Source organism: Mustela erminea, chromosome 3 (assembly GCF_009829155.1).
Source record: "Mustela erminea isolate mMusErm1 chromosome 3, mMusErm1.Pri, whole genome shotgun sequence".
In the NCBI taxonomy this organism is placed as follows: Eukaryota; Metazoa; Chordata; class Mammalia; order Carnivora; family Mustelidae; genus Mustela; species Mustela erminea.
In genome coordinates, this window is record NC_045616.1 from 100294394 (window position 1) to 100322249 (window position 27856).

At 51.8% G+C, this 27856-nt stretch overlaps 3 protein-coding genes across 6 annotated transcripts; 2 read left to right on the top strand and 1 right to left on the bottom strand.

Annotated features, from left to right (window-relative positions):
• The first annotated feature begins 49 nt into the window (after positions 1 to 49).
• CLTB (clathrin light chain B) lies at positions 50 to 19748 on the top strand. Of its 2 annotated transcripts, XM_032336959.1 has the most exons (6): positions 50 to 434; positions 6141 to 6187; positions 14221 to 14338; positions 14585 to 14696; positions 16330 to 16383; positions 19286 to 19748. In XM_032336959.1, exons 1-6 carry the CDS (start codon positions 248 to 250, stop codon positions 19455 to 19457), a joined length of 690 nt encoding a protein of 229 aa, XP_032192850.1. In that variant the 5' UTR covers positions 50 to 247; the 3' UTR covers positions 19458 to 19748. The 2 variants fall into 2 exon arrangements, with proteins under 2 accessions (XP_032192850.1, XP_032192851.1); XM_032336960.1 differs by lacking the exon at positions 16330 to 16383 and having other exon boundaries at positions 53 to 434.
• Positions 19749 to 21911: 2163 nt separating this feature from the next.
• HIGD2A (HIG1 hypoxia inducible domain family member 2A) lies at positions 21912 to 22923 on the bottom strand. Its single transcript, XM_032336965.1, has 2 exons — positions 22684 to 22923; positions 21912 to 22325 (listed from the first exon to the last, which is right to left on the bottom strand). Exons 1-2 carry the CDS (start codon positions 22835 to 22837, stop codon positions 22159 to 22161), a joined length of 321 nt encoding a protein of 106 aa, XP_032192856.1. The 5' UTR covers positions 22838 to 22923; the 3' UTR covers positions 21912 to 22158.
• Positions 22924 to 22981: 58 nt separating this feature from the next.
• NOP16 (NOP16 nucleolar protein) lies at positions 22982 to 27719 on the top strand. Of its 3 annotated transcripts, none has more exons than XM_032336964.1 (5): positions 22982 to 23239; positions 23330 to 23438; positions 24771 to 24856; positions 26612 to 26718; positions 27284 to 27719. In XM_032336964.1, the coding sequence occupies exons 1-5, from the start codon at positions 23206 to 23208 to the stop codon at positions 27425 to 27427; spliced, it is 480 nt and encodes a 159-aa protein (XP_032192855.1). In that variant the 5' UTR covers positions 22982 to 23205; the 3' UTR covers positions 27428 to 27719. The 3 variants fall into 3 exon arrangements, with proteins under 3 accessions (XP_032192855.1, XP_032192854.1, XP_032192852.1); XM_032336961.1 differs by having other exon boundaries at positions 22988 to 23239; positions 24787 to 24856; XM_032336963.1 differs by lacking the exon at positions 24771 to 24856 and having other exon boundaries at positions 22984 to 23239.
• Positions 27720 to 27856: the final 137 nt, after the last annotated feature.

The following is a 27856-nucleotide window of genomic DNA, read 5'->3' on the forward strand; positions in this document are numbered from 1 at the left end:
CCCCCTCCCTTGGCCGGTGACATCACCGCATTCCCGTCCCGGCTCCTCCCGCCTGCAGCTGCAGTGACAGGCGAGCCGGGCCCGGTGGCGGAGAGGAAGTGTGGGGCCGCCGCGCCGAGCCCGTCCCAGCCGAGGCCGGCTCCCCGGGCGGCTCGGGTGACAGCGTCGCGGCCGCCGGGCGCAGCGCGGGGCACGCGCCGGGCAGAGCCGAGCGCCAGGAGGACGCTTCAGTAGAGACGCGGGGAAAATGGCTGATGACTTTGGCTTCTTCTCGTCGTCGGAGAGCGGGGCCCCCGAGGCGGCCGAGGAGGACCCGGCGGCTGCCTTCCTGGCCCAGCAGGAGAGTGAGATCGCGGGCATAGAGAATGACGAGGGCTTCGGGGCACCTGCCGGCAGCCATGGGGGCCTCGCGCAGCCGGGACCCGCGAGTGGGGGTGAGTCAGTGCACGGGCCTGGGAACTGAAGGGCCTGGGGCTCGCACCCGGGTACCTGGCGGCGCAGACCCGGCCTCAGGGCCCCGCGGCCGAGTGAAAAGGGCCTGGTGTGGCCCGTCAGGTGCAGGCCTGGGGCTGTGTGTGTTTGAGAGGGACCTGGTGGAAATGGGGAGGAATCTTCTTGGAGAGCTTCATCTGAGGCCCTTCCTGGGGCCGTGAACCCCGTGGCTCTGCGCACAGGAATTTGTCATGATATTTCAACCCAGGGCCAGCTCCACCGCTGCCTGGCTCTGAAATCCAACACAGTCCGGCTCTCAGAGTCCCTCCCCAGCCGCACCTTGGTCTGGTCGTCCCAGGCCCCCACCTAAACCCTTTGGGTATGGGCAGAGCCACAGACCTCCCAGCCCCTCAGTTTTAGCTCTTTCCTACAGCTGGCAAAGCAGGGGACAGGACACTGGGTGCTCCAAGAACTCACAAACCTTCTTTGGGAGACCACCTGCATCCTCTGGACTAGGCACTTTATTTACATTTAGTCACTTCATATGCGTTATTAAACCCATTTCAGAGAAGGCAAAACCGAGGCTCAAAGGGTACACTACTGAAGCAACTAGTAAGTGGGCAGTGAGGATTTAACCTGTTTCTGTCAGACCAGAAACTCAGTCTCCTCTTGACCACACTGTCTTCCATATGCCTGGCTCTGGGTTAGAGACCAAGGGGCGGGGGGGGGGGGGGGGGGGGGGGGGGGAAGGGCTTCAGTTAGATGTGGTCCTGCCCTCCCGGGGTTTCTAACTGTCCATTAATGGTTGTCTAAAGGTGGTGCAGGGCTACTGTGGTTAGCTTTAGATCCCGGCTCAGGGCCTGCTCCCTGTGATAGCATGTTTATCAAGGATTTTCCTGTTCTTGTTCTGGCTTGAAAAGACAGTTTCTTAAAATATTTAGTTAAAGAGTAGATACCTTCATGGGTGCAACCAAAACAGCCTCTGCTTCTTGTTAATGTTGTTGTTTTGGTGGGTGTTTATGGGCCTGTTGGAATGAGTGATAGCTTACATTTTTTTTAAAAAAACGTTTATAAGTTAGGTTCCTTATAGTCATATTTGTATTTATTCAACCTTTATTGAGTGCCTACTGTGTGCCAGGACCCCTGGGGGTACAGAAATGAATACGACAGTTTCTGTGGCTTGAGGAGTTTGATATATCTTTATATCCCTTGATACAAGAAATGTAACAAGTGTGGGCGCCTGGGTGGCTCAGTCAGTTAGGCTTCTGCATTTGGCTCAGATCATGATCCCGGAGTCCTGGGATCAAGCCCCATGTTGGGTTCACCACTCAGAAGGGAGCCTGCTTCTCCCTCTCCCTCTGCTTGCTGCTCCCCTGCTTCTGCTCTCTCTCTCTGTGTCAAATACATAAATAAAATCTTTAAAAAAGAAAAGAAATGTAACAAGCTTTTTGTAACATCTAAGAAATTGGAGGCCCAGAAAACCTGAGTGTCTTACTCAAAGTCACACAGCCATGAGTGACAGATCTAGGACTTGAGCCTAGCCTTCCCAACTCAGGGCCCCACACTCTTCCAAACGCTATAGCAGTCACGCTAGGAGGTGATGGGCAGGAGGGGTGGCTTTTGCTACCCAAGCAAGCCAGAGGTGGAGGGCTTCTGTGGCAGCAGCTCCTGGACCCTCAGCAAGATCTGCACACATCCCAGGGAATTCGGAGGAAACGCCTGCCTCTATTCATTATTCACTAGTCCACACTGCCTCTGTGAAACCACCAGCTTTCTTGGTCTAGCTTGGCCTCGAGGAGACCCCACTGAGAAGAACTGATACCAGAAGCCCTTGACAGAGAGGGGCGGGTAAAGCTTAGGCTGAACGCAGCCAGAGGCATCTGGGAGTTTAAGCAGATTGTGGCCTCTCCCAGGTCAGTGGGGTTCCAGGGGGTGACAGTCTAGATGGGAGTTTCCCTCTGTGGCAGAATTGGCCCCAGACCACAGAGAGCCGGGGGAGAAGCAGAGACACGGCCTTCTGAAGGTCTTCCAGACCTATACCTGCTGAAGCTGCCAAAGTTCTGGGTCAGGGAGGTATTACAAGATGGTGGCTCAGTAGGTGGCCAGACGGGATGGAATTGATCTGACCTACCTAGGCCTCTATGGTGCTGAGCAAGTAATCTTCCCTGACCAGTGGTGAATGTCAGAAGCTCAGATGGGGTGGAGAGACAGTGCCTAGGCCTGCTGGGAGCTGGGAGAAGCTGGCTTCCAGAGCTGCCGCCCATCAACATGTCTGAGTCTGTTCTCCTAGATGATGCTCCCATGCCAAGTGCCTCCCTATGGGGCTCCCTGCTACCCCGGTGTGTGGGGAAGAGGTGTCTGTCTAGATCTGAGCCCAAGCCGCATTGAGTCTCTCCTCTGGGGCTGCATCTGGGGCCAGTCAAAGCAATGGACACTTTGTTTCCATTCATCAGCCTTGGGGAGGGCCTAGCAGGTTTACATTTTCACACCCAGATTTCTGAGCCCCAGCCTGGCTCAGCCTCTGACTTGCCCAGTCAGTTCCTGGCAAGCCTGTTTCCCCTGCTAGGCCTAAGTAAGCTCCCAGGAATGTTCTGGACCCTGTCTGCCCTTGTTGCCAAAAGGGGTCAGGAATCCGAGGGAAGCAACGCCCACAGGGTTATCCGTGGCACTCGTATCTGCCGCGGTCCTGTTCTGCAGGCCTCTGACTGTGGACATGTGATTGTAAATGTGCAATAATCAGAAAGCATTGTGAGAACAGATACTCGATTCTATGTGTGGGTAGGTGTGGATTCTCAAAGCGGCTGAGATTTCATCTCCAGAGGAATGTCCACAGGACTGAGAAACCGAGGCAGAGAGACTTTCTGAAGACCAGAGGAGGCACCGAGACTGTGGACCAGGGGCCCAAGACTGGTCCGGTCAGAATGGGGTGGGGTAGGGCAGCTTGCACTTCAAGAAGGCCAGGCGTCCCACCTGGCACATCATGGTGAATGGACACTGATAATTTTAGGCCCTGAGGAGGTGCCCCAGGAGAAGAAGCCCCTTTGCAGATGTTGCCACTAAACTCCCATGGTGCCCCCTTTCGCCCCCTGACTCAGGGACCAGGCCACCCGTGCAGGAGTAACCCCAGCTGAGTGAGCAGGGATGACAGGAGACATAGTTGGTTAGAATCAATCACTGTTTGAAAATTTCTGCCAGCTGGGGATTTTTTTCCGTTAGATTAAGGATCCCTCCCTTCAGTCCCCAGGCCGAAATCAGTGTAACTCCTGCCCACAGCCCTATCTGGCTGGAAAAGGGATGCTTGTCCATCTGTTGGAAGCTCATGTCACTTCCTGTGGCTCTTTGCTGGGAAGCATCACAGTTTCTGAGAGGCCTTAGGAAGGCTTTCCAGGTCACAGTAGACTCCCAAAGAGCTGTTCATTGTCCATTTAGCCAGCATGCCCTGCTCACCCGTTCTGCTCAGGAGCCCTTAGGAACTGAATAGGATATAGAACCGGGCTTGATAGAGAGTGTATGACCCTTGGGAGTTCACAGATAATTGCCTAAGAGGGTGGGGAAATGCTGTGCCTTATTGTGGGATATCCCAGAGGTGAGGCTTTTCTTCAGGGCCTAGAGAAGCAGGGGAAGTAATGGAGGTCTTCCCAGAGGAGGTGACTTGTGAACTGAATCTTGAACAATAACTGACTCCAAAAGAGCATTGTGTTGAGAGAGAAGGAGAACAAAAGGCATGGGGAGCAGACTGGTGTGTGTGGGGAAGAAGGAAACCAGAATAGGTTATTGTTGTTGTTGCTAAAAAGTTTTTTGAATTTATGTATTTGACAGAGAGAGAGAGAGAGCTAGAGACCACAAGCAGGGGGAGCGGCAGGCAGAGGGAGAAGCTGGCTCCCTGCTGAGCGAGGAGCCCGATGTGGGACTCGAGCTTAGGATGCTGGGATCATGACCTGAGCCGAAGGCAGACACTTAACCAACTGAGCCACCTAGGCACCCCCCAGATTAGTTTAGTTTAGTTTAGTTTTGTTTTTACAATTTATTTATTTACTAAAGAGAGAGAACATGCACGCTTAGCAGGGAGTGGCAGAGGGAGAGAGAGTCTCAAGCAGACTCTGCCCTGAGCACAGAGCAGGATGCTGGGCTTGATGCGCTCAATCTCACGACCCCAAGATCATGACCCCAGCTGAAACCAAGAGTTGGATGCCCAACCGACTGCACCCCCCCCAACCCATCCCCAGGATAGCTGGTGAGAGGGACTTGTGGGAAGCGAGGCAGGAAAATGGGCAGAGCCAAAGGGTAGAGGTTCTTACATGCTATAGTCTGAGGTTTGATGTACTCGTTCAACAAGTATTTATTGAGCCCAACTATATGCCAGGCACTGTTTCCAACGCTGGGCACTAGCACTGAGTGAAACCAAGTCCCTGACCCTCACGAGGGGCCATTCATGTGAGGAGGATAGATAGTAAGCGCCTACACAAATAAGCATACCAGCCAGTGGTAAGTACTATAAAGAAATACTGCAGGGGCGGGAGGGAGGGTCCCGGAGCGGCAGGTGTCCCAGAGGGTCCGGGGAGGCCTCTGCTGAGATAAGGTTTGAGCAAAGGCAGAAGGGAGTGAGGGAACAACCTGCATGGTGTGGGTAGGAAGGCCTTCCAGACCGAGGGAAAGAACCTGCTGGTCCCCAAGGCAGGAGCCGACCCTAAAGGCCACTGTGGTCCGTGGGAAGTGGGTTTCTTTCTGGCTTGCTGTAGTGCCATAGGTAACTGTATGCTTTACAAAATATCAGTGCTGCTGGTTGGTTTGAAAGAGGGCTGGGAGAGGGTGAAGTTGGTGTCAGGGAGGCCTGTGAGTGGATAAAAGCCTTCCGTTCTTTTTCTGATGTATTTATTCATGTTTATTTAACACATACGTTTCAGCGGGCGCTGGGTACGCGCTGGGTACGCGTCTGGGAAGGGCTGTGGTGAGGAGCAAGGACCCAGGTCTGGCCTTCTAGGTATCTGCCACTAGCAGGGTAGGCAGACTGGACAGGGGACAGAGAGCAGAGGGCAAATTGGAAGGTCACCGTTGTAGCAAAAGCCACAGGAATTTGTGACTAATCAGCTGTCAGGGAAAGGGACCAGGAGGAGTTATTGTTGAGGGCAAAAGAAAATCCTTTTGGGAGGAGCAGAGGGAGGAAAAATAGGCCAGGTGCTGCCTGGTGGGGGCTGCCGTTCCTGCTCTCCCAGGAGGAGCAATTGCTGGAGGCACGGCAGGGACAGGCAGCGGCCTGCTAGGCCCCTCTCCATAGCGCACGCAGACACCGCCCTGAGCCGACAGCCCTCTGCCGGCTCACTGGGCCCAGGCCCCACACACGGTCAGGCCATTCCTAGCCATGGCCAAGCGTAAATCACTTTCAGGTAGGTGAGGGGCTGTTACTGGCTGGGTGGTTATTGGCAATCATCTAGCCTCTCAGGCCTCAATTCCAGTATCTGTAAAATGGGTAGATAACTTCATCACAGAGTAGTGGTGAAAATCAAATGTGACAACGGCTGTGAGAAGGCTTTGTCAACAGTCATGGCTTGAGCCCAGCTTATTTATGTATCCAGTATGTCTACATGGGGAGCGGGTGTTATGGCATGCCTGGACATAGACGGAGGTTGGCTCAGGGCACTAATGTAGGACTGTCTGTGTTTGCTTTAAGCTGCGCAATGAGTAATGCCATTTCTTTGTTCTCTTTCCAGCTGGTTCTGAGGACTTGGGGACCACGGTCAATGGAGACGTGTTTCAGGTAAGCAAGATTCTGTTGTAGGAGCGTAGGGACTGACAGCTGGGCCTCGGTAACTTATGGCCCCATAACCGATAGTATTAGGGCTCTGGTTATTCTGTTCTGCATTAGAATGGGAGCATAGGCAAGGGTTTTGACATGTTTTCTTTTCTTTTCTCTTCTTTCTCTCTCTTCTTCCTTCCTTCCTTCCTTCTCTCTCCCTTTCTCTCTTTCTTTTCCTTCCTTCTTTCCTTCCTCTCTTTCCTGTTATGTAGGGGAAAGGCACAAAGAATAAGTACCACTATAGACTGGGATTGATGGCATGTGGCCACAGGTTGCCCATGGTGATGTCTCGCAGGGAGAGATAAAGTGGCCCAGAGTGGCACAGTGCACACTGGGCCCTGCACGCTTGCATGCCACTGGTGGGAAGCAGGACTGAGTGGCCATGTCTGAGCATTTTAAGTGGGCAGGTCTTTGATCCAGAGATTCCACTTGGAATCTTCCCTAGGGAAAGAATTAGCCAAAGACTCCCAGATTTTTGTGGGATTATTTACAATAGCAAACAATGTGGTGAGCATAGCATGACATACACCTAGGAGTTGAGTCACTATGTCCTACATACAATTAATGTAACATTGTATGTTACAGTATTCAAATAAAAAGGTAAAACAACAACAACAACAACAACAACAACAAAAAAACAGACAAACTGCAATGACTTAAGTATCCAGCGTCAAGGGCCTGGGCAGGTAAATTGGAAAACCGCACTGCCGTTCAAAAGAGCAATCAGAGCTTTCTGTATTGATATGAAAAGATGCCCACGATATAACAAGTGGAAAAGTCTCTTGCAGAATAACTTACACAGTTTTGTTTTTTTTAAAGATTTTATTTATTTATTTGACAGACGGAGATCACAAGTAGGCAGAGAGGCAGGCAGAGAGAGAAGGGAGAGGCAGGCTCCAAGGAGGCCCAACACACTGAGCCACTCAGACGCCCCCAGTTTTTTATTTTTATTTTTTTAAAGATCTATTTATTTATTTGTCAGAGAAAGAGAGAGAGAGAGAGAGAGAGCACAAGCAGGCAGAGTGGCAGGCAGAGGCAGAGAGAGAAGCAGGCTCCCCGCTGAGCAAGGAGCCCGATGTGGGACTCGTTCTGGGATCATGACTTGAGCCAAAGGCTGTGGCTTAACCAACTGAGCCACCCAGGCATCCCATTTTTATTTTTTTATTGGGCTAGTTTTTTATTTTAGAAATATATTTGCACAAAATCTCTGAAAGGATGTGCCCCAGCTGTTAACAATGGTTAAGAGTGGTTAGCCCCCACGTTGAGGTGGGGAGGGGTGAGATAAGAAAAGGAAAAGGCTTTCACTTTCACTGGATTGTCTTAAAATTCCTCATAATGAGGGGTGCCTGGGTGGCTCAGTGGGTTAAAGCCTCTGCCCTCGGCTCAGGTCAGGATCACAGGGCCCTTGGGATGGAGCCCCGTACTCGCTGCTCAGCAGGGAGCCTGTTTCCTTCTCTCTCTCTCTGCCTGCCTCTCTGCCTACTTGTGATCTGTCTGTCAAATAAGTAAATAAAATATTAAAAATAAATAAATAAAATTCCTCATAATGATCTTATACTACGCTCCCACCCAACACACACACACCTCCTAGTAAGGCTGTTTCTAGTTAAAATAACTTCTATCTGTACCCACCTCCCCCTTCCCCACATTCCTACACAAATGGATTTAAGAGTCTTTACACTGGGAGACCTTGGACCACAGATGGCATCCCCAGTATCCCGCAGACTCCCCCTCCCCCATGCTTGGGCAACATAAAGTCTTCACTAGATGAGGCTTACTTCCCACTGGGCTGGGCCGAAGACCCTTGACGCCTGGGGCTGCAGCTTCAGGATCTCCCGAGCCCCACCCCATTGAGGAGCTGGCCTCCCAAGTCCACATACTTTCTTATGTAAGAGGGCTAGGCTCGTACCTTACACGGGGAACCTAGCCAAGTCCCGTTTCTGGAAAATTACTCAACTATCAGCAAGCTAGAAAAGTCAGTGTCCAAGACTTCGGGGGCTTTGTGTCTCCTTAGGCCTGAGAACACCCAGTAAGCTATGTTTACTCCTCTACAATCCGGTAGATCATGGAGACCCGGACAGCCCCTATCCTGGGCACACTCAGAAGGACTTCACTTGACCCAGAAGGTCTATATCCTAAAGTGGAGATACACTTAGAACTGCAGAAATATCTAGAACACTGTGATCAACCTAGTTTCCCCTTTCTGTAGCTAAGGATCTTGAGGCTTCTTTGACCCTGACCATCCCCTGCCAGCCTCACTTTGTATTTGGTAGATACAGGGAACCCCATGCCTCCTTTCAGCGTCAGTGGGAACTCTTATTCTCACTGCTACTCATAACCCATGTGTGTTTATTTGCAAATCATTCCACTCCATGCCATCCTAGAATCCTTACAGGCAGGGGAGGGGTCAAGAATGAGGTGAGTCACTTAGTGACCAAGCTCAAGTTCTCTTAGATCTCCTGCCCCTGATGTGGTGCCCTCTGTCCCACCCCTTGTGCTGGGACTGGCCTGCCACAGCGGCTGGATCTCTCGTAGAAAGCCCCCGCAGACTTTTGTAGGATTGACCGTAGACTGGGATCTGGTTTGTGCTGCCGGAGGTGGGTAGGGGGAAGCCTTGGGTGGACATGCCCAGCACTTTCAAGGTTCCTGGGCAGAGCTCTCTTGCTACGTTTCTTATTCTATCCTGGCAACCTCTGGGCCACAAGGGGGTTCAGCTATAAACCTGGTCCTCGAGTTGTAAGGGTAAGTCTGCCTACACCTATTCCAGTCCCATCTGGCATTGCCAGGGACAGGGATAGAAAGCCCCTGCAGGCCTCCCTCTCCCTGCACAAACTCTCTCCCCCCCCACCCCCATGCATTGCCATCATCCTCCTCTGAGCTACTTAGGGGAATCAAGAGCGCAGCTTAGCTTTAGCTGGAAAATCCCAAAGATGCCTCATCCTTCTGGCTGTCTCTGGAGCCTCCAGCCTGCCCCACGGAGGCTCTCAGGGTCATGTCCAGCAGAGGGGTCCCCCAGGAGGGGGGTGGTGCCAGGGAATTGGATCAAGATAAGCCTGGCCTGACTGTAGCCTTTTGGTCCCTGCCCCCTTCCCTGTCGAGCTTGGGGGCTGAGGGGAGAGGGGGCACAGTGCTCAGAGCATTCCTGCAGTCCCTGGGGAGCCCGCCAGGGCTGCCAGACTGTAGCTGACCCGCTTTCCTCTCGGGGGCACTGAGTGATTCAAGAGGAGCCCTGCTGTGGCCCTCGACCCCAGTGCTCACTGGCAGGGGTTTGGAGCAGGAAAATGAGTCCAGCGGGGCCAAAGAAGAGGAGCCAGCAAACAGCTTCTCAGGACTCAGGGCGCTGCCCACACGGCTGTGTGGCTGTGTTCTTCCTAGCCCGGCTGCAACTCCTGCCGGGCGACCCGGCGTGCGCGGGGTCTCCTGGGCAAACGGTGAGCGGCACAGCCCCGCGGACCCGCCGCGGTGCGTGTCCTCCGCAACTTACAGCGGACCCCACTTCTCACTCCCATTTAATAGGCGATGAGGCACAAGGAGCCCGGGGAAAGGACTTCTCAGAGGTCACATATCCACTGAGTGGCAGGAGGGGACCTAAAGCCCAGGCCCTCTGATGCTGTGTGCCGTGGGCTTTGCAGACAGCCGCTGGCTCCTTCATTTCGTCAGCTCCCAAGACGTGAGTGCCACCCACTGTGTTCGGGGCGGTGGATGTAGGCAAATCCTCCACTGTCCTCAAAGAGCTGGCTTCTGACAGAGGACAGAGCCCTGGAAGGAACTGATGGTAGTGCAGGATGGTAACGGCTCAGATACAGGGGTGGTATCAGGTGCTAGGCGTTTGAGTTCTTCACAATGTGTCAGGCATCACCCAGGAGCTCTCCGCAGATGAACTCTTTTCATCCTCCCAGCACCCCCATGATGGAGGTTCCGTCTTTACCCCCATTTCACAGACCAAGAGGAGGAGGATGCCCAGGGAGCTTTCATAGCTCTCTCGTTCTGCGCGGGGAAGAGCTGGGACTTGAACCGGGATCCTGCTCCAGGTGCCGGTGACTGTAGCCTTTTGGTCCCTGCCCCCGGGAGGGGCTCCTGGAAGTGGGTTTCCAGGCTGCCCAGGGGCACATGGGTGGTCTTGGCTGGTAGGAAAGAACGTGCAAAGGTACAGAGGGTCACAGGCACTCTCTGTGGGCCTGGCCTGGAGCCAGTGGAGTGCTGGGGGATCCCAGAGAGGCCAAAGCATCACAGCTCATGTGATGCGAGGGGAGTGCCCCTCACCCCTACCAGCAGCGATGGGCACAGCTACCATGCGGAGCCTGTTAGTGGGCCCTGCTGCTGATGCACAGATAGGGGAGGCCCATCTAGCTTGGCCAAGCTTCACACCCTGGGCCTCGGGCATGGCTGCCTCTGGGCACCGTGTGCTTGAAACTACACTGAGCAGTGCTCAGGGATACGTGGTGCCCTTGGATGTGCTGCTCCAGGGCCCAGGAGAAGCACCCATGGGGGTCCAAGTGGCTCCTTGAGGCTGCCCCCGCACCCAGGCTGGGGTGCTGTGGTGGGCTGTGGCAGAAGAATTTGGAGTGAACTAGAAGGCCTGGGCTTCAGTTTCTGGCTCTTCCCAACCAGAAGGACTACTCTTAGATTGTTCTGAGTTGATTTCTCACTTGTCGAAAGGGGATTAGAGGCCCTGCCCTGCTGTCCTCCACTGGCTGCTGGGAAAAGTGCTTTGATGCCCAGGGAAGCTTCTTCTAAGTTCCTGGACATGCTTCTCAGTGAGCTGAGGGGTGGTAGTGTGTGGGTGTGAGACATGGGAGATGTGGCAGGGGACACTTGGAGGAGCAGGCACCCTCTATGATCTTGGGGAAATAGACTTATCAGAGAGACAGAGAGTGTGTCACAAATCACATGACACAGAAGTGACTTTGGTCCCTGCTGCTATGTGGCCAGTATGTTTCACATCCGGGAATTCAGTTGGAGTCTCAGCTCTGCCAGTTCCCAGCCCAGTGACCTTGGGACTCTAGAGCTAGACTTTCTCTACCTATAAAACACTGATGATAAAACCCATCATGCAGAGCTGTAAAGATCAAAGAGAACTGTTTAATTGTGATTTCTCTGCAAGCTTTAAAGCACTATAACCTGGGCATCTTAATTTTAGGGTAGGCTTTATAGGGATGGTGGGCCTGAAGGACACCAGTGTGACCAAACTCCCACCCTTCTGGAGAAGAGACCCTTCTCCAGCCCACATCCCCCACCCCTTTCCCTCCCATACCTGGAAACATCACTGTACTCAAGAGTTTCCCAAAGGCACTGCCCATTCCACCACCACCCCCCCCACACCCCCCCCCCCCCCCCCCCCCCCCCCCCCCCCCCCCCCCCGCCTTACCATTTCAGTCTAATCTGAAATGGTCTTTCCCTGTCTCTTCCCGCCCTACTCTGCCCCAGACTAGAATGACCTTGTGCCTGCTCTTTACCTGGCTTGTTTTATAGCATGTACTCTAGCCATGGCCCTTGCTTGTGAGACACTCCTCCGGCCAGACTCCTGGGGGACAGGTGGTCTTGTTCATCCATGGCCCAAGCCTGAGCAGATGCTAATTCATTCACGAAATGTTCTAGAGATCCTCCTACAGCCAGGCCTTCCCTGTTCTAGATACTATACAGAGACAGGTGGTCTCAGTCCTTATGGGGCTCACTTACTTGTGGCTGGGGTGGGAGGTCGGTGGAGACAGAGAGTAAACATGTAAACACGTCATTTCAGATAGCCAGAAGTGCCATGAAGAACATGAAACACAGCCCATTACTTAATAAACACATATACACAGAGGTAATTGCAGTTGTCTGCAGATGGGACATCCTATAGGATTACACCCCCACCCCCGACCCTGCGCCTGGCCTCAGGACAGGGTTGTTCCCGGAAGGGGGCAGGGTGGGGCACACTCATTGTCTGTGACCAACTTGTGTTCTCCAGATTAGAGCCCTGGAAGGGCCCCTTGGGTGTGGTGAGAGACTGTCTGAATTGAAGTGTCGTGCTGTGCCAGAAAGAATAGGGTGGTGCTCCAACTGTCCCACCCAGGGGTGGGCCTGACCCCAGGGAGTGCCAGGCTACCCGCCCTGCCCTGGGCCTACCCTTCCCTCTGCCCAGAGACACCAGAGACAGCTGGAGACAGCAGTCCTCCCATTCCCGCTGTGTGCTCCTTCACTGGGCTGCCCACACCCCATTGGACAGGCATTGACCCAGCACATCTGGCTCCAGGGGTATGCATCTATGAAGCCACTGCTTACTGAGCACTGACGTGTGCCAAGGACAGTGGGGAGCATCCCTGGGTGGGGGGCGGCACCAGACACTGTCTTGTGGGGAGAGGATATTAAATACCAATGTTCCTGACTTTTTTTTTTTAAGATTTTTTTTTTTTATTCATTTGTGAGAGAGCACAAGTTGGGGGGAGGAGGCAAAGTGAGAGGGAGAGGGAGAAGCAGACTCCCCCTTCAGCAGGGAGCCTGGTGCGGGGCTCTATCCTAGGACCCCAAGATGCTGACCTGAGCCAAAGGCAGATGCTTAACCCACCGAGCCAGCCCTCGGTCCCTGTTGCTGATAGTTTTGATGAGGGATTGAAGGAGGAGCACAAGGAGTGGTGAAAGGATGGGGCAGGGGTTCAGAGGCTATAAATGAGGTCCTGCTCTGCCCACCAGGAGCTCCTGGTCCAGCCGGGAGACTCGAGCAGAACATGAAGTCTGTAACAGAAGCACAGAGAAGAAGGGGTGTGAGATCTGCCGAGGGGGGTGGATATCCTAGAGCTGGCAACTCTAGACGATAGAAGATTTCATCAGCTGCAAAAGGGAGGGGAGGGCAACACTTGCAGCAAAAGCAGGAGGAGCCAGAGGCTTGGGGCCGCAGGAGTGTGTGGGGTGTGTGCAGACTGGAATGTGTAGGGGCGGAGTGTCGGGAGCGTGGGGTGGCAGGAGATGGGGCTAGACTGGAAAGGGTCCGTGGCTTTGCAAGACCAGAGGGGAGTCACAGCCTTGCTGGGTTGAGCTCTTAGTCCCCAGCTCTTGGGAGTGCCTAGCTCTGGCAGGGCTGCTGAGGGAAGTGGGCAGAGCCCCCGCCTGGGAATCAGAGGCCTGGACACCGGCCACGACATCATGCCATCACTCCTGGCCTCAGTTTCCTCCCCTAGAAGATGAGAATGAATAATAATAATAATTCTAGCTACCACTCACGGAGCCATCACTCCACACTGGGCCCGCTTCTAGATGTCCTACAAAGACGGTCCTGTGGAACTCTGAGAACAGCTCTTAGAGGTGGTTTTATTATTATTTTCATTTGGGGATGAGAAGGCTGAGGCTCAGCAAGGTGGAGCAACTTGTCCCTGGTATATGGCCATCTCGTCAGCCGTGGAGGTGGGATGTGGACCCAGACCATCTGCCTGCGGTCTCAGCCACGGCCATCCTGCCTGTCCCAGGGCTGCTCACTCACATAGCAGATGTTCACTGAGTGTCTTCTGTGTGCCAGGCTGGGCAAAGGGGACATGGCGATGAGCAGGCTAGACAAGGACCCTGCTGTCATGAAGGTAGACAGTGGACAAGCAAACATAAAGTGAGGTCATTTCAGATTGTGTAAGTGTTAGCGGGTTAATAAGACAGCAACAGAGACTTTAAGAACAGGAACACAGGGGACTCACTGTGTGCCAAGAAGTGTACAAGGTTCTTTAGATATTTAAATTCCTTGCCTTCTTCTATCAGCGTGAAGAGGTGGCTGCTCTTACCAAGCCCGCTTCCTGACCAGGAAGGTGAGGCACACAGAGGCCCCGTCACTCGCCCAGGTCCCCCATGGGGGCACGTTGTTGGCAAAGGGCACAGCAGGTATAAAGGCAGGGTACGGTCCCAGGAGGCAGCAGGTGGGAGGCTGTTGGAGCTGGCTGAGGCAGCCACACGTGGGGGTATCCGGTGCTCAGGCAGCAGTGGCAAGAGGGCCAGGCACAGGCTGTGCACACTGCTGTGTGTTTGTGCCCTAGGAGGCCAACGGTCCAGCAGATGGCTATGCGGCGATTGCCCAGGCTGACAGACTGACTCAGGAACCCGAGAGCATCCGCAAGTGGAGAGAGGAGCAGAGGAAACGGCTGCAGGAGCTGGGTAAGAGCAGGCCTGAGGCTGGGAGCGGCTCCCAGCTGTATTGGCTGTTTGGCACATGTGGGACTGGGGCAGCCTTAGGGTACAGAGTCACCCCCTTGACCCCCTGCTCGCACTGCCTTAATGTGGGTTGGGTGAGCATGGGCCCTGAGGCTGCCTGGCAGGGGCCGAGGGGAGGACTAGCCAGGACAGCTGTGCCCTCACATTCTTACTGGAAAGCTGCCACTTACTCTCCTTTTGGGGTCACAGATGCTGCCTCCAAGGTGACAGAACAGGAGTGGCGGGAGAAAGCCAAGAAGGACCTGGAGGAGTGGAACCAGCGTCAGAGTGAACAGGTTGAGAAGAACAAGATCAATAACCGGTGAGAGGCGCTGTGGGGACATGAGGGGACTATGAAGACATGAGGCCATGTGGACAGTGAGAGAAGTTATGGGATGGGGACTGTCTTGTGGATGGGTGATTTGGGGGCAAGAACATAGAGGCAAGAGAAGCTGAACCCCTCAGGGTTGCTTCCTCAGTTGCCTGTGGAGTTCAGAGCCCTCCAGAGGCGGGACACTGTTGAGCTGTCATCTCAGCATGACACAGAGAAGCAAGTTCTGCGGTGAGCAGAAGAGGTCCTGGGACCCTGGCATGGGAGCCAGACTGCCCAGGGCACCACAGTTAGTGTCACAGAAAGCACAGGCCTGGCCGGGAGTGAAGAACTAACCTGGGGACAGGATTTTACTCCTTGTAGAAGTGACAACACTTCAACCCAGAGAGGCTAAAGAATAAAAGGAAGTTGGTGGCCTGTATGACCGAAAAGGCCAGCGGTGGGACTGCAGGACTAGACTTGGGGGCTCAGACGAAGTCAACTGGCACTCACTTTTACTGTCTCTTGACACCGCTTTCCTCTCTTATCTGGAATGGGACAGGGGGCTGGGGGGGCAGATGACCACCATCAGCTCCAGGCTTCTGCTATACTCTTTTGGCAACCTCTGTGAAAATAGCATCTTGCTCCCAATGGCTCCACTGGAATCATCGACCTGATCCTCACTGGTTTGGTATGGGTCCTGTGCCTGTCCCTGAGACTATACCAGGTGAGGGACTCTCTGATGGATCCCGCCTAGACAATGGTCCCATTTCCTGGGTTGTGCATGAGGTCAGTCTCACCCAAACCACAGGGACTGAAGTGGGGCCAGCCTGATCCTTCCAAAGGCAATGAGGTTGCCCTTCCTGGGAGGAAGGGGCTGGATGCTGGGCAGGCAAAGACAGTGGATGCCCACCAGAGAGCAATTTCAGGGAAATGATCTCAGACCACTTCTGAGACCCTGGCCAGCAGCTCTGCCCTTGGAACTGTGTCCTTCGGGGTAGTGGCTGGCTTAGGAAGGCAAGGCTGGCCCTGGGAAGCTCCTTTGGGCCAGGCTCTGGATTGGGCACTGGGGAGACTGATCGGGGAAGGATGTAGTCTGTATCCTTGAAGAGCTCAGAGGAGAGAAGCACACATGTGCACATGAACTCACCAGTAGGACTTTCTACAGGAAGGCTGTGGAAGCAGGCGGTATGGGTGGGGGAGGGACCTCTGTGTCTAGGACCTGAGCTTTGCAGGATGACTGGAAGTTCATTAGGGCAGGCTTGGACAAGGGTGTTCTAGACCAGGGAACAGCATAGTGTGAAAGGCTATTGTCTTGGGCACCGGGGAGTGGTAGGAGAGAAGGCAGGAATGAGGAGCCCCATGGGGAGGGCCTCCAATAATGGTGTTGGACAGACAGGGGTTGGAGCCTTGGAAGGCTTGTGAACAGGAGAAGTAACATGATCAGGGCAGTTTTAGAAAAGGTGCTCAAGCTGGCCCAGGATCCCTGCTCTCCTTTCTGGGTCGTGGATGACTGCTGAGACTCACAGGACTATGCTTCCTAACACTCTCCAACTGGAAATACTAATGCTGTCTCCCTTTCTCTTTAACCCTCTGCCTGTCTGTCTGCCATCTGTCTTCCCCCATCTAACCCTTTCCCCTCAAGGATCGCCGACAAAGCATTCTACCAGCAGCCAGATGCTGATATCATCGGCTATGTGTACGTGTCTTCTTTGCTCCTCTGTCAGGGGGAGTGGGAGAGGGCAGGGGCCCCTGTGTATGCTTTGAGTGTCCTGCTTGTGGGGTATAAATGAGTGTGGCCAGGCGGGGAGTGGGGTGGGGATGGGGCAAAGATCAGAGCAGGAGTTAGTACAGGCACCCACCTTCACCTCTGTCTCTGCGGCAAGTGTTTATTGAGGATCTATTCCTCCTGAAGTCAGCTTTGCTGCATCAAAGCAGAGCAAAGAAAAAGAATGCACTGGCTATCTCAGGTGGGAGGGGCAAATGGCAAACAGCCCAGCTCTGTCCTTCTGAGATGCCTCTTAGGGTTGGGAAGTGGGGTGAAGGAATCTTCTATTGAACAAAACGTCGAGTGCCAGAGGCATAAAGAAGAGATGCTCCCCCAAATATCCCCCCCATATTCTACTCCTGTCCCCAATGCACTGCTCCTTCTCAAAGCCTCAGGCCAAGTTTGGTGACCAGACCCTGCCTAGACCACTGTGGGCTCTTCTCTCATGTTCCTGTTTTGCGGACTAGCCAGGACTATGCCTAATCTGGATCTGAGATGGAAGATGGGGTCCCTGTTGATGGGTGGTTGACAGCCTGAGGGTATGTTGGGATGGTGAAGGGGAAGGAAAAGCAGGGATGAATAAGTGATGCCTGCCACGGGTGCACGTGCCAAGTATTTGGTGTCCCAAATACCAAATACCACTCTGGGGTCACCCTTAGCAGGCCTCTGATGCTGTCTAGGCTGGCATTTCTCTCGCAGGGCACAGGGCCCATCAGAGAAACAGTCTTGTGTTCCTTCCTTCTGTCCAGTACTTAGTGGGACTTGCCCAATGCCAGTCTCTGCTGGAACAGGAATAAGACATGGCCTGTCCCCATAAGTTGCTCATGGTCAGGACAGTGTTGTCCTAAGGGCCGTGTGGAAGGGCACACCAAGGCCTGGGAGCCACCGTCTGCGGGGGGAGCCAGGGCAGGCTTCAGAGAGGCAGGCCCTTCAGCTGGACCTTACAGTGTGAGAAGGGATGAGCTTAGTGGTGATGGTGGGAAGAGGGCAGGGGCAGCCTCTGTGAGTGGGGCGTGGGGCTGTGGGGATGGCTGGGAGCTGAGGACAGGTCAGCTTGGGGCTAGATGCAAAATGCCTGTTGGGCCAGGTCTGCCAGCTGGGGCTCAATCCTGAAGGCAGTGAAGATCTACAGGAGGCTTCCGACAGAAGAGTCAGGGTGACCAGAATATCGGTGCTGGGGAATACGCTATGTGGGGGGGGGGGGGGGGTTCAGTGCTCTTGCTGCACTTGGGGAAGTAGCACCCAGGGGGTCCGGTAGAGGGGAAGAGCCTGGACCAGTGCTTCCCAGACTTTTCTGTGCCCTAAAATCACAAGGGGACCTTATTCAAAGGAGATTGGGATTCAGTAGGGCTGAGGCGAGGCCTTGAGTCTGCATTTCCAATGAGCTCCATGGTGAGGCCAATACCACTGGTCCATGTACCACACACTATACAGGCAGTTTAGAGGACAGTCTCCTGCTGATCCAGCAGGGACGGCTCCTAAGACAGCACCCTTCATCCCACCGGTCATCCAGCTCCACACAGTGCTTTACTCTTCCCAAGCCTGCACACACGTTGCCACTTTGTGAGATTGTCAAGCTGGTGAGACGGATCAGCAAGGCGGAGGCTCTGCTCTTCTCTCTACAGGTTAGGAAATGAGGACTCGGAGGGAAAGGAAGATCACTAGGCAGAGGTCAGGCCACCCCCCCACCCCACCCCAGGGCCAGCTCATCCTTGGCACAGCCAAGGAGATCAGTGGATCAGTGGATCAGTGGAGATCACTGGTAGAGCTCCCTGCCTGGCATGTGGCAGAGCTGATCCTGCTTGATACACAGAAGGAGCCGTAAGGAGAAAGGGGCTTTCCAGGGACTCTTGCTGGCCAGAGGATGCAGAACCAGCCCTCTTCATGGAAGATATTTTAATTGTTTTCCTCTTAATGAGTCCCGCATTTGGGTTTGCACTCTACGTTCTATTTCTCCATTGTTCCTTAATCAGTGGCTTCTCTAACTGTCCACCAGAACTACTGATGAAGAAACCCCTAGTTTTCACCTGATTCCAACTAAAAGCAGATACTTCCATGGAGCATTCCCCAGGCTGTGGCTCCAGAAAGATAAGTCATTCTGGGCTAAAAAGAGCGCTATAGTCAAATAAACTTGGGAGTGTGGTGGATTCTGTCTGCATCTTACAGTCTGCCTGGGAGGTTCGGGGTGCACCCTGGCACAGTAAAGGCTTTGGAAGTTTTGCTTTGAAGATCCTCTTTAACTGAAATTTCCATGTGAATTTGACCACAACCCTTTTCCGGAGAACACTTACAGGGTCCACAGAACACCGAGGCAATGCTGAATCAGGTACTTCAGTTAGTAAGGTGGTTAGTTAATGTCCTACCTCTGCTAAGTTTCTGGAAATGTTTAAAATAGCTGAGGTACTGCATTAGTTTCTCCAAGGGTCTTTAGGTGTTGGGATTCCCAGGTTGGGAACTCTGGCTGGAGAGGTAATGAACAGAGTGCTACGCTGGGCAGGGGTAGGGGAGGCTGGCAAGGGAAGATCATTCTGAGGTGAGTCGTGCACTCAGACCTGAATGAAAAGAAGTGACAAGCTATGAGCAGGTCTGGCAGAAAGCATTCCAGGGAGAAGTGACAGCTAGTACAAAGGCCCTGAGGCAGGACCAGAGTAGGCTTCCTCTGATGCCAAGGCTGTCCTGGGGGCCTGAGGTCACAGGGCACAGGGCTAAGAACTCTGGATAGACTACCTCAGAGTAGGCCGGGCAAAGCAGCCTTCCTCAGTGGGAGCAGAACGTAACTGATTCAGGAGAAAGGCAGACAGCAATGAAACTTCTGTCCTGTCTCTACCTGCAGGGCATCTGAGGAGGCTTTCGTGAAGGAATCCAAGGAGGAGACGCCGGGCACAGAGTGGGAGAAGGTGGCTCAGCTCTGTGACTTCAACCCCAAGAGCAGCAAGCAATGCAAAGATGTGTCCCGCCTGCGCTCGGTGCTCATGTCCCTGAAGCAGACACCACTGTCCCGCTAGGTGCCTGTCACAAGCATGGCCACAAAGCATGGGCTGGGCCTGGGCACAGGAGGAGCAGCTGCTTTGGCCAGGGTTGGGGGACAGCGCCTCCAGCAGCTGCTACACACAGCCTATCTGTTCCTCCCCCTCTCCCGGGGCTGGGAAGGGGAGCCCTCCCCACTCTCACCCCATTCCCTCCTGGCCCTGTGGCCCAGCCCCTCACACCTCCTCTCAGTCCACAAAATTGTGACTGTCCCTCCTGATGTATTTTTTTTTCTTGGCTTAAAGGGTGTGTTGTTAACTCTTTTTACACTTATTTATTATCATTCTCATTTCTCTGGAAGCCATAACTGGTGTCAGGGCTGTTTGTGCTTAGAATTTTCCCAGCTTCATGGCCTTGAGAGAAGGTGAAGCTAGCCCCCTGGAAACTGTCCCAACTGGAAGTAGGTGTCCCAACTTGTGTATGTCTGCTGCCTCCCTCTCCAGGAAGAAAGACAACCTCTAGTGGAATGCTTTTGCAATCTTAATCCTTTCTGATCTTTGAATAAGCCTGTGAGGTAGGGACTCTGTTGTCATCACATAGCCATGGATACCAAGGCTCCCAGAGAGTAAGAAGGTTTAAGTGGGAGCAAAGAGGCAAGACCAGAGGTTCCCTGTGGTGGCTCCCTCTAAGCCCGGGTTGAGGCTGGTGAAGGTCGCTGCTGCCAGACTCCTTTCCTTGGGTCTGGCCAGTACCCTCTGGATGTGGAAGACTCAATGCTTTCCCTCCTTCAGATAGTGTCCCCTGCCTTGTAGATCTGGGATAAATACTCAGTGATCATACCTTCTTCAGCAGAGGTTGCAAACAGGCTGTGTTTAAGCCACTGTGACCTGTATAATGTTTAAAAAAATTTGAGTAATTGCCAACTTTATTTTATTAGAGATGCCATAGCAAAGTACCGCAGTGTCTGGCACAGAACAACAGAAATTTATTGTCTCACTGTTCTAGAGGTCTGAAGTCCAAAATCAAAGTGTCAGCAGGGCCACATTCCATCTGAAGGCACTAGGGAAGGATCTGTTGTACAGGCTTCTCTCCAAGCTTCTGGCAGCACTCAGGCATTCTTCGACTTGTGCATCACTACAATCCCGAGTTGATCTTCATATCATCTATGCAGTCTATCTTTGTGTCTAAATTTCCCCTTTTTATTTATTTATTTTTTAAAAAGATTTTTACTTATTTATTTGACAGAGATCACAAGTAGGCAGAGAGGCAGGCAAGAGAGAGAGAGAGGGAAGCAGGCTCCCCGCCGAGCAGAGAGCCCGATGCAGGCTCGATCCCAGGACCCTGGGATCATGACCTGAGCCAAAGGTAGAGGCTTAAACCCACTAAGCCACCCAGGTGCCCCTAAATTTCCCCTTTTTATAAGGAAACCAGCCAGAATGGATTAAGGCCTACCTTAATGACCTCATTCTAACTTAATTATCACTGTAAAGACCCTATTTCCAAATAAGATCACATTCTGAGATACTGGGTTAGGACTTCAACATATCTTTTTTAGGGGAACACAATAGCACCAACAGCTAAAAATAATGGCCTTCCTCTTTAGAGGTGCCATAGTCCTCACCCCTTCCTATCTAGTTCTTGAATCCATCACCAAAATGTACTGCTTCACATTTATAATCTCTGCCTTGCAACTGAGAGACCATGATGAGAACAGGAAACTTAGTGGGCCCCTACTCATACACTTCTCCACTTAGAAAGCTAGAGGGTGTTAGGGGGCCCCCAAAGTGTGTCTTCCTTACTTCCTCTTTCCTTTCTGGCAGCTTGCAGCTGGTGTTGAAACTGAATGGAGTCATACATGGAAGGAAACTGGGTCCCACCGAATCAGACTTTAGATCTGACCACAGTCCAAGAATACTTGAGACTTTGCATGAATGAGAAACTCACAGGTTGCCTCTTGTAGAGTTCACTCAAGGTCTCCAGCCCCTTTTCTTCCTTAATCCTAAAACACTAGATACACAGAACAATGGCAAGCTTTGTGACTACACTCTTACCACTCCACCATGCTGCCTTCTCTGAGGCTCAGTTTCCTGTTCTTTAAGATGCATCAAGAACCAAGTGGGGGTAGTCTACATCAGTGGAGTCTAGATGCTCTCAGGAGGTGGGAGTGGGGTGAGGAGCAGAAGCAAAGTGGAGGGCAGAACCTCCCTGCCTGGGGCAGGGCCATGGCCAGCCTCAACTGAAGGAAGGGTTTCCAGTTGAAGGTCTGAAGATTGTTGGGAAGATCAGTTGTTGTTGTTGTTGTTGTTTTTTCAAATAGCATCACTCTACCGAATATCTAACTTTAACAAGTTCCCCCAGGTGATTGTTACCAGAAAAGTTTGGTAATCATTAGACTGCAAGATTTCTAAGGGCCCCTATAGTCTTTAGACAATCTCCTAAAACCAAAGACCAAAAACCCTGGGGGTGCTAGATTGAGAATGAATTCACCAAACTACAAGTGGATCAGTTTATTAAGTAGGAAGTGAAGAGAGTGGGGCACAAATACAAGTATGCAACACCCAAACAAACGAATCCGAGATTCCCGAAAAAACACCTGTCAGTTACACAATTGGCCACTTCCTCGCCCGCTGATAGGGGCCTTGTCAGGGGAGACGAAGGAATAAGTCAGGTAGCGGGGCCGGTGGTTGCGCCTGGGGCCGGGAATGATCTCTGTGTAACGTTCAAGGCCAGGTCTCCGACTCAGGATCGAGACCTCATAGCAGATGCAGCCAGACCCAGCAAGATGGCTGCGACCGTGAAGCCCTGGGCAGCGATCCGAGTGCGCATCATGAGCTGAGAGCGCCGGCTCTGACCCCGGTGGAAGCAGTAGAGGCCGTAGGTGAGGGCGGCCGCCGTGCCCAGGCAGCCTGAGGAGGGGACAAAGTAAGTGGGGGAGTAGCACGTTCCGGCCCTGGAGGCCCCTCCCCCCCGTGGGCCTCCAGTACTCGGAGTCCAGAGCTCTGAGTAACGGCGGAGGCAGAGGGGGCCTAGTGGGAGGGTCTGGCGGAGGAAGGGTCCTCCCAGTTACAGGGCTCGCCCTATCTCAGGGCCCCAATCCCGCCCAACTCCTGCTCCAATCAGGATCACCTCTCACCCCCCGGCCTCGGCGCCACAACTCTGGTCCGCTCTCACTCCCTTCCCCCTAGGCATTCCCGGTCCTCACCTAATTCATTCCCTCAGACATCACTATCCTCTCCGTCTACAGTTCCTATGACACCTGCTTACCTATGGGTACCATTGGGTTCTCGCGGGTCTTGCGAATAAATTTTTCCTTGAAGCTTTCTTGAGTGCGGTAGATACTGGGGCTAAAGCCCTCAATGACTGGGGGCTGTGCTGGTTCAAAGGGTGGCCCCGGAGTCACAGGACCAGGAGCCGCCATGTCCCGGGAAGCTGCTTTGGGAAAAAATGCGAACGCTAAGCTCCGCCTTCTGATGAGGTCATTGAAGGGGAGTGGGGGAAAGGGATTTGCTGAGCTTGTACGCAGACGCCAACCGCTCGTTGCATTCTGGGAGTCGTAGTCATTATAGTAATCTGCATGAGGTCTCTACAGGATGGACTACATTTCCCGAAAAAGCCCGCAAACCCTTGCGAGCATCCACAGGAAGTAGTCGGAGACACGAGGCGCTGCGTGTGGGAGGCATCCAGTTCTAGCTGTCGGTTCGGTGGTCAAGGAAATGCCCAAAGCCAAGGGGAAGACCAGGAGACAGAAGTTCGGTTACAATGTTAACCGGAAGCGGCTGAACCGGAATGCTCGACGGAAAGCAGCGCCACGGATCGAATGGTGAGGGGACCGGGGTTTGGAAGGCAGGGGACCTCGGCTGGGACGGCCGGCGAGATGATGGTTCCGCGATCTCTCTCTCTTTGCCTATAGCTCCCACATCCGACATGCCTGGGACCACGCCAAATCCGTGCGGCAGAACCTGGCCGAGATGGGGTTGGCTATGGACCCCAACAAGGCGGTTCCCCTCCGTAAGAGAAAGGTACTGACGTGGCAGGGTCCTCGCCCTTCATCCCTGTTTGCTTCCATACTTAGCTGAGTTTAAGAACTTCTTCCTGTGCATTGCCACGCTTACTACGCCTTTCCTGGGTTTGCGACCTTCCTATAGCCAGCTCCGGCAGTTTGCAGTGACTGTGGTTGAAGAACTCTTTACTACCTCCTCCTACTTCCCAGCACACATTGGACCTGGGTTGGAGCTCCCCTCTTTTCTTCTCCACTCATTTTCTTTATCCCTCCGAAATGAGCTTGTTTGGGTCCCTTGGGATCCCAATGGTATGTCTCAGGATTTATCTTTTTCTGCCCTTCACTTTCCTAGTAAGGACTCCCCAGAGTTTGGGATTTTTACTTACTCTTACTTACACCTTCCCCCAGTCATCTAATATCCTTGGTCTGAGGCTTCCTTAGTTTCTCCCAAATAAGTCTTTTTCTGCACCACACTTAAAAAAAGTAGAACTCTTTTACCCAGTAATTTATTTCCAGCTTTAACTCGTAGCACTTGTAAATACTTGATGGTGTTTTATATATGTATTTGTTTATTGCATGTGCCTCTTTCCCTCAACATAATCTTCTTGGGGACAAGGACCTTGTGTCTTGTTCATTGGTGGTTAGAATGTGACTAGTGCTCAATAGTTAACCTAATGAATGGACTTGCTGATTGGATTTGTCCCATTGTTTTTATTTATTTATTTATTTGAATACTTTTTAAAGATTTTATTTATTTATTAGCAAGCTGAGAGTGGAGCACGGGAAGGGCAGAGGAAGAGGCAGACTCCCTGCTGCATAGGGATCCTGACACGGGGCTCCATCCCGGGACCCTGAGATCATGACATAAGCTGAAGGCAGATGCTTAACGGACTGAACCAACTAGGCACCCTGTGGCCATTGCTTTTAGATAAATTTCTTCTTATCCCTTCATGCCAGAGGAAAATGGCAGTACTGTTTGTTGATCAAATGTGAAGCTATAGCCAAGCACTGTCAAGTTGCTCCTCTTCATAGAGAAGATATCTGCTATCTTTTCATTGTAAATTATAAATTTCATTGTAAATTATAAAGAGCTTTCAAATGTTTCATTTGATTAGCACACATGAGGTGAGGTAGCATTATGCCCATTTTTTAGATAGGCACAGAAAGATGACTTGCTTCCTTGAGTCCCTTTTAGAAACCGTAAGGCCTCCGGGGCATTGGTTCTCTCCGTCATCTGTTCCTGCCTGATTATGTGTAGGGATTCTTATGGATAATCAGTTGTGTTGGGATTGGCAGGAGCCTCTAGAGTTTTCCCTCTCTAAGATTCTTCCTTTGTCTACTGGTCTCACAGGCTGTGTTCTCTGCAGGTGAAGGCCATGGAGGTAGACATAGAGGAGAGGCCTAAGGAGCTTGTGCGGAAGCCCTATGTGCTAAACGGTGGGTGCTGTCCACATTCCTCTAGTTCATCTTTCTGCACAGTCAGGGCCAGAAAGGGCCCTCAGATGTCTTCATTTTACAGATGGAAAAACTGAGGTTCGGAGGGAAGAAGGGAGCTGGTCCAGGGCTCACAAAGTTAAGACTGTCTCTGACTGGGATATTTTTAGTCTACTTAATAAAACATGTGAAGTGAGGTCAGAAATGTTCAGGGAGGATGCAGCCAGGTGCCCAAGAGGATAGAAAAGAACCCAGTGTCTCAGACATATGTTCAGCTTGTCATGAATTTAAGGATGAACAGATTTTTATAGATTTCACCATCTTATTTAATCTTTTCAGTTACAAATCAGTTTCATATTTATTAATGCTATAGAGACTGAATATTAAAAGAGTAAATTCTACAGGGAAGCAGGAATACTCTGAAATTCTCTACTTATCTTCCTCTTACCTGTCCAAGATGTTAACGGTTCTCCTTAAAAGGGTTTTAAATGGCCAGGCATTTGATAGAGAATTTCTTGAGTTCCTATCAGTGATTCTCATAAGAATTCTCGTAAGAATTACTGCAAAGGATTGCATGAATAAAATTAGGTGTATTTTCTGTCAAATTTCTAAACTTTTTACTTCTTTTTATTTTATTTTTTTAGTTCTCATTCTTTAAAGAATTTTTTTAAATTGTGGTAGAAAACTTACCAAGTTTACCATCTTAATCATTTTTAATTATATAGCTCAGTAGTGTTAAGAATGTTTATGTTGTCATGCATTAGATCTTCAGAACTTTTTCATCTTCAGAAATGGAACTCTACACATTAAACAACTCCCCATTTCCCTGCCTCCCTCCCACCCCAGCCTCTGGCAACCAAGTCAAAGATAATTTTGACTATAAGCACTTAACCCCTGGATAACATTTGACCACCTTGTTTCCCTGAGCTGTTTTTCTCCTACTTGAGCAATGGGGAGTATTTGCCTACCTATTTAATTTAATTAGTTAATTTAATTTAATTTAATTTTATTTTTATTATTTTTTTAAGATTTTATTTATTTATTTGACAGAGAGCGATCACAAGTAGACGGAGAGGCAGGCAGAGAGAGAGAGGGAAGCAGGCTCCCTGCTGAGCAGAGAGCCCGATGCGGGACTCAATCCCAGGGCCCTGGGATCATGACCCGAGCCAAAGGCAGTGGCTTAACCCACTGAGCCACCCAGGCGCCCTAATTAGTTAATTTTAAAGATTTTATTTATTCCAGGGAGTAAGGGAGAGAGTGAGAGTGGGGAGAGGAGTAGAGGGAAAAGGACAAGCAGACTCCATGGTCAGCATGGATTCCCACATGGGGCTCAGTCTCACGACCCATAAGATCATGACCTGAGCTGAAACCAAGAGTCGGATGTCTAACTGATTAAGCCACCCGGATACTCCTGCCTAGCTATTTTAACAGTGAAGGTACAACTTGTGGTAGGCAATGTGTCTTCACCTTTGTCCCGGGACCCAGTACTAAGTAGAGATTATTAATTTGGTCCCTGCCCTTTACCCAGCTGAGACCCAAGAGAGATGACTTACCTTTTAGGTAGTTGCCATAGTGATAGATGATTGTGTCATAGGCAGGGCCTGGAATCCCAGGGGCTGAAGAGCACTGAATTTGGGGCTGGAGAGGCAAAGCCCATCTGATGGCCTTGGTTTGGGATGGGTGAAAGGGTGATTGGGCAACTCAAAAAGTACGGGAGGCAAAACGTCATTTTCTGTGTCCTGGTTTCTCTCACCCTAGACCTGGAGGCAGAAGCCAGCCTTCCAGAAAAGAAAGGAAACACGCTGTCTCGAGACCTCATTGACTATGTGCGCTACATGGTGGAGAATCATGGGGAGGACTATAAGGTGAGTGGTTCAGGCCTGGCAGGAAGAACCACTTAGGTCTGTTAGGAAGGTGCCCTGGACCATTTGGGGTCTGATCTTATCTCTTGCCTGAGACTGAGTGCAAACGAAGGAAAGAGAGACTTTAGGAAATTGATCTCATGGACAGATGCTTGTAGCCAGAATAGACTGATTGGCCTGTGGTTCATATTCCACTCAGACATGTAGTTTTATTTGCATGGTATTTTTAAAGAACTTGAACTAGGTGCCATTTTAATTATGAGAGTTTTTGAATTAAAGTTACTATTTTTGACTTCTCTTAAAAATTGGAAGATCTGGCTGCACTGGATTCTGGTGCCCAAATGGGATCAGTGAGCTATGGATGAAGCATTAGCCATTCATATCTGGCCGCAGCTCCTGCCTTGTTCCCAAGGGAATTTGCATCCATTTCCCCACATACACCATGGTTTTTGAGGTGAGGAACGTGGACTTCAGGGACACTAAGTGGCTTGCCCAGCCCAGCTCAAGCAGTACTAGGATTTGAAACTTTGCCTGTCCAGCCCTCCTCAAGTGGCTTCTCCCTTCTTAGGCTATGGCCCGGGATGAGAAGAATTACTACCAAGATACCCCGAAACAGATTCGGAATAAGATCAACGTCTATAAGCGTTTTTACCCAGCGGAGTGGCAAACCTTCATTGATTCTTTGCAGAAGAACAAGATGGAGGTTGAATGATTGGCTTATGCCTGCCCTAGGCTGAGGTCTCCTCGTGGACCAGAGAAGCTCAAAGCCAGGGTTTAAGGCAAGGAGGGGCATGTGGCTAGATGAGGCTGGTCAAACCTCATGGAATCAGAAGGTTACATACACATGCACATGCATGCACACACTCATGCTCCCCTTTCTGAAGGGAAGGAACGGTCTCCAAGAAGCTTCTGAGTGCCCTGAGAAAAGCCAGAACCTACTGTTTTCAGAGTGGGTGGGTGGTTTACGTATAGCCTGTATATAATAAAAAGACTATTTTACTTTTCTGGTGGTTGTGTGTTCCCTTCCCAACCAAGCTCTGGGACTGTCCCTGTGAAAACCCACTCGGCCAGGCAGAGAGGCCATCCAGCCCTTAATGTGCCACAGTCGTCCTCCCCTCTTAGGTGTGGCCTCCCTCCTCTT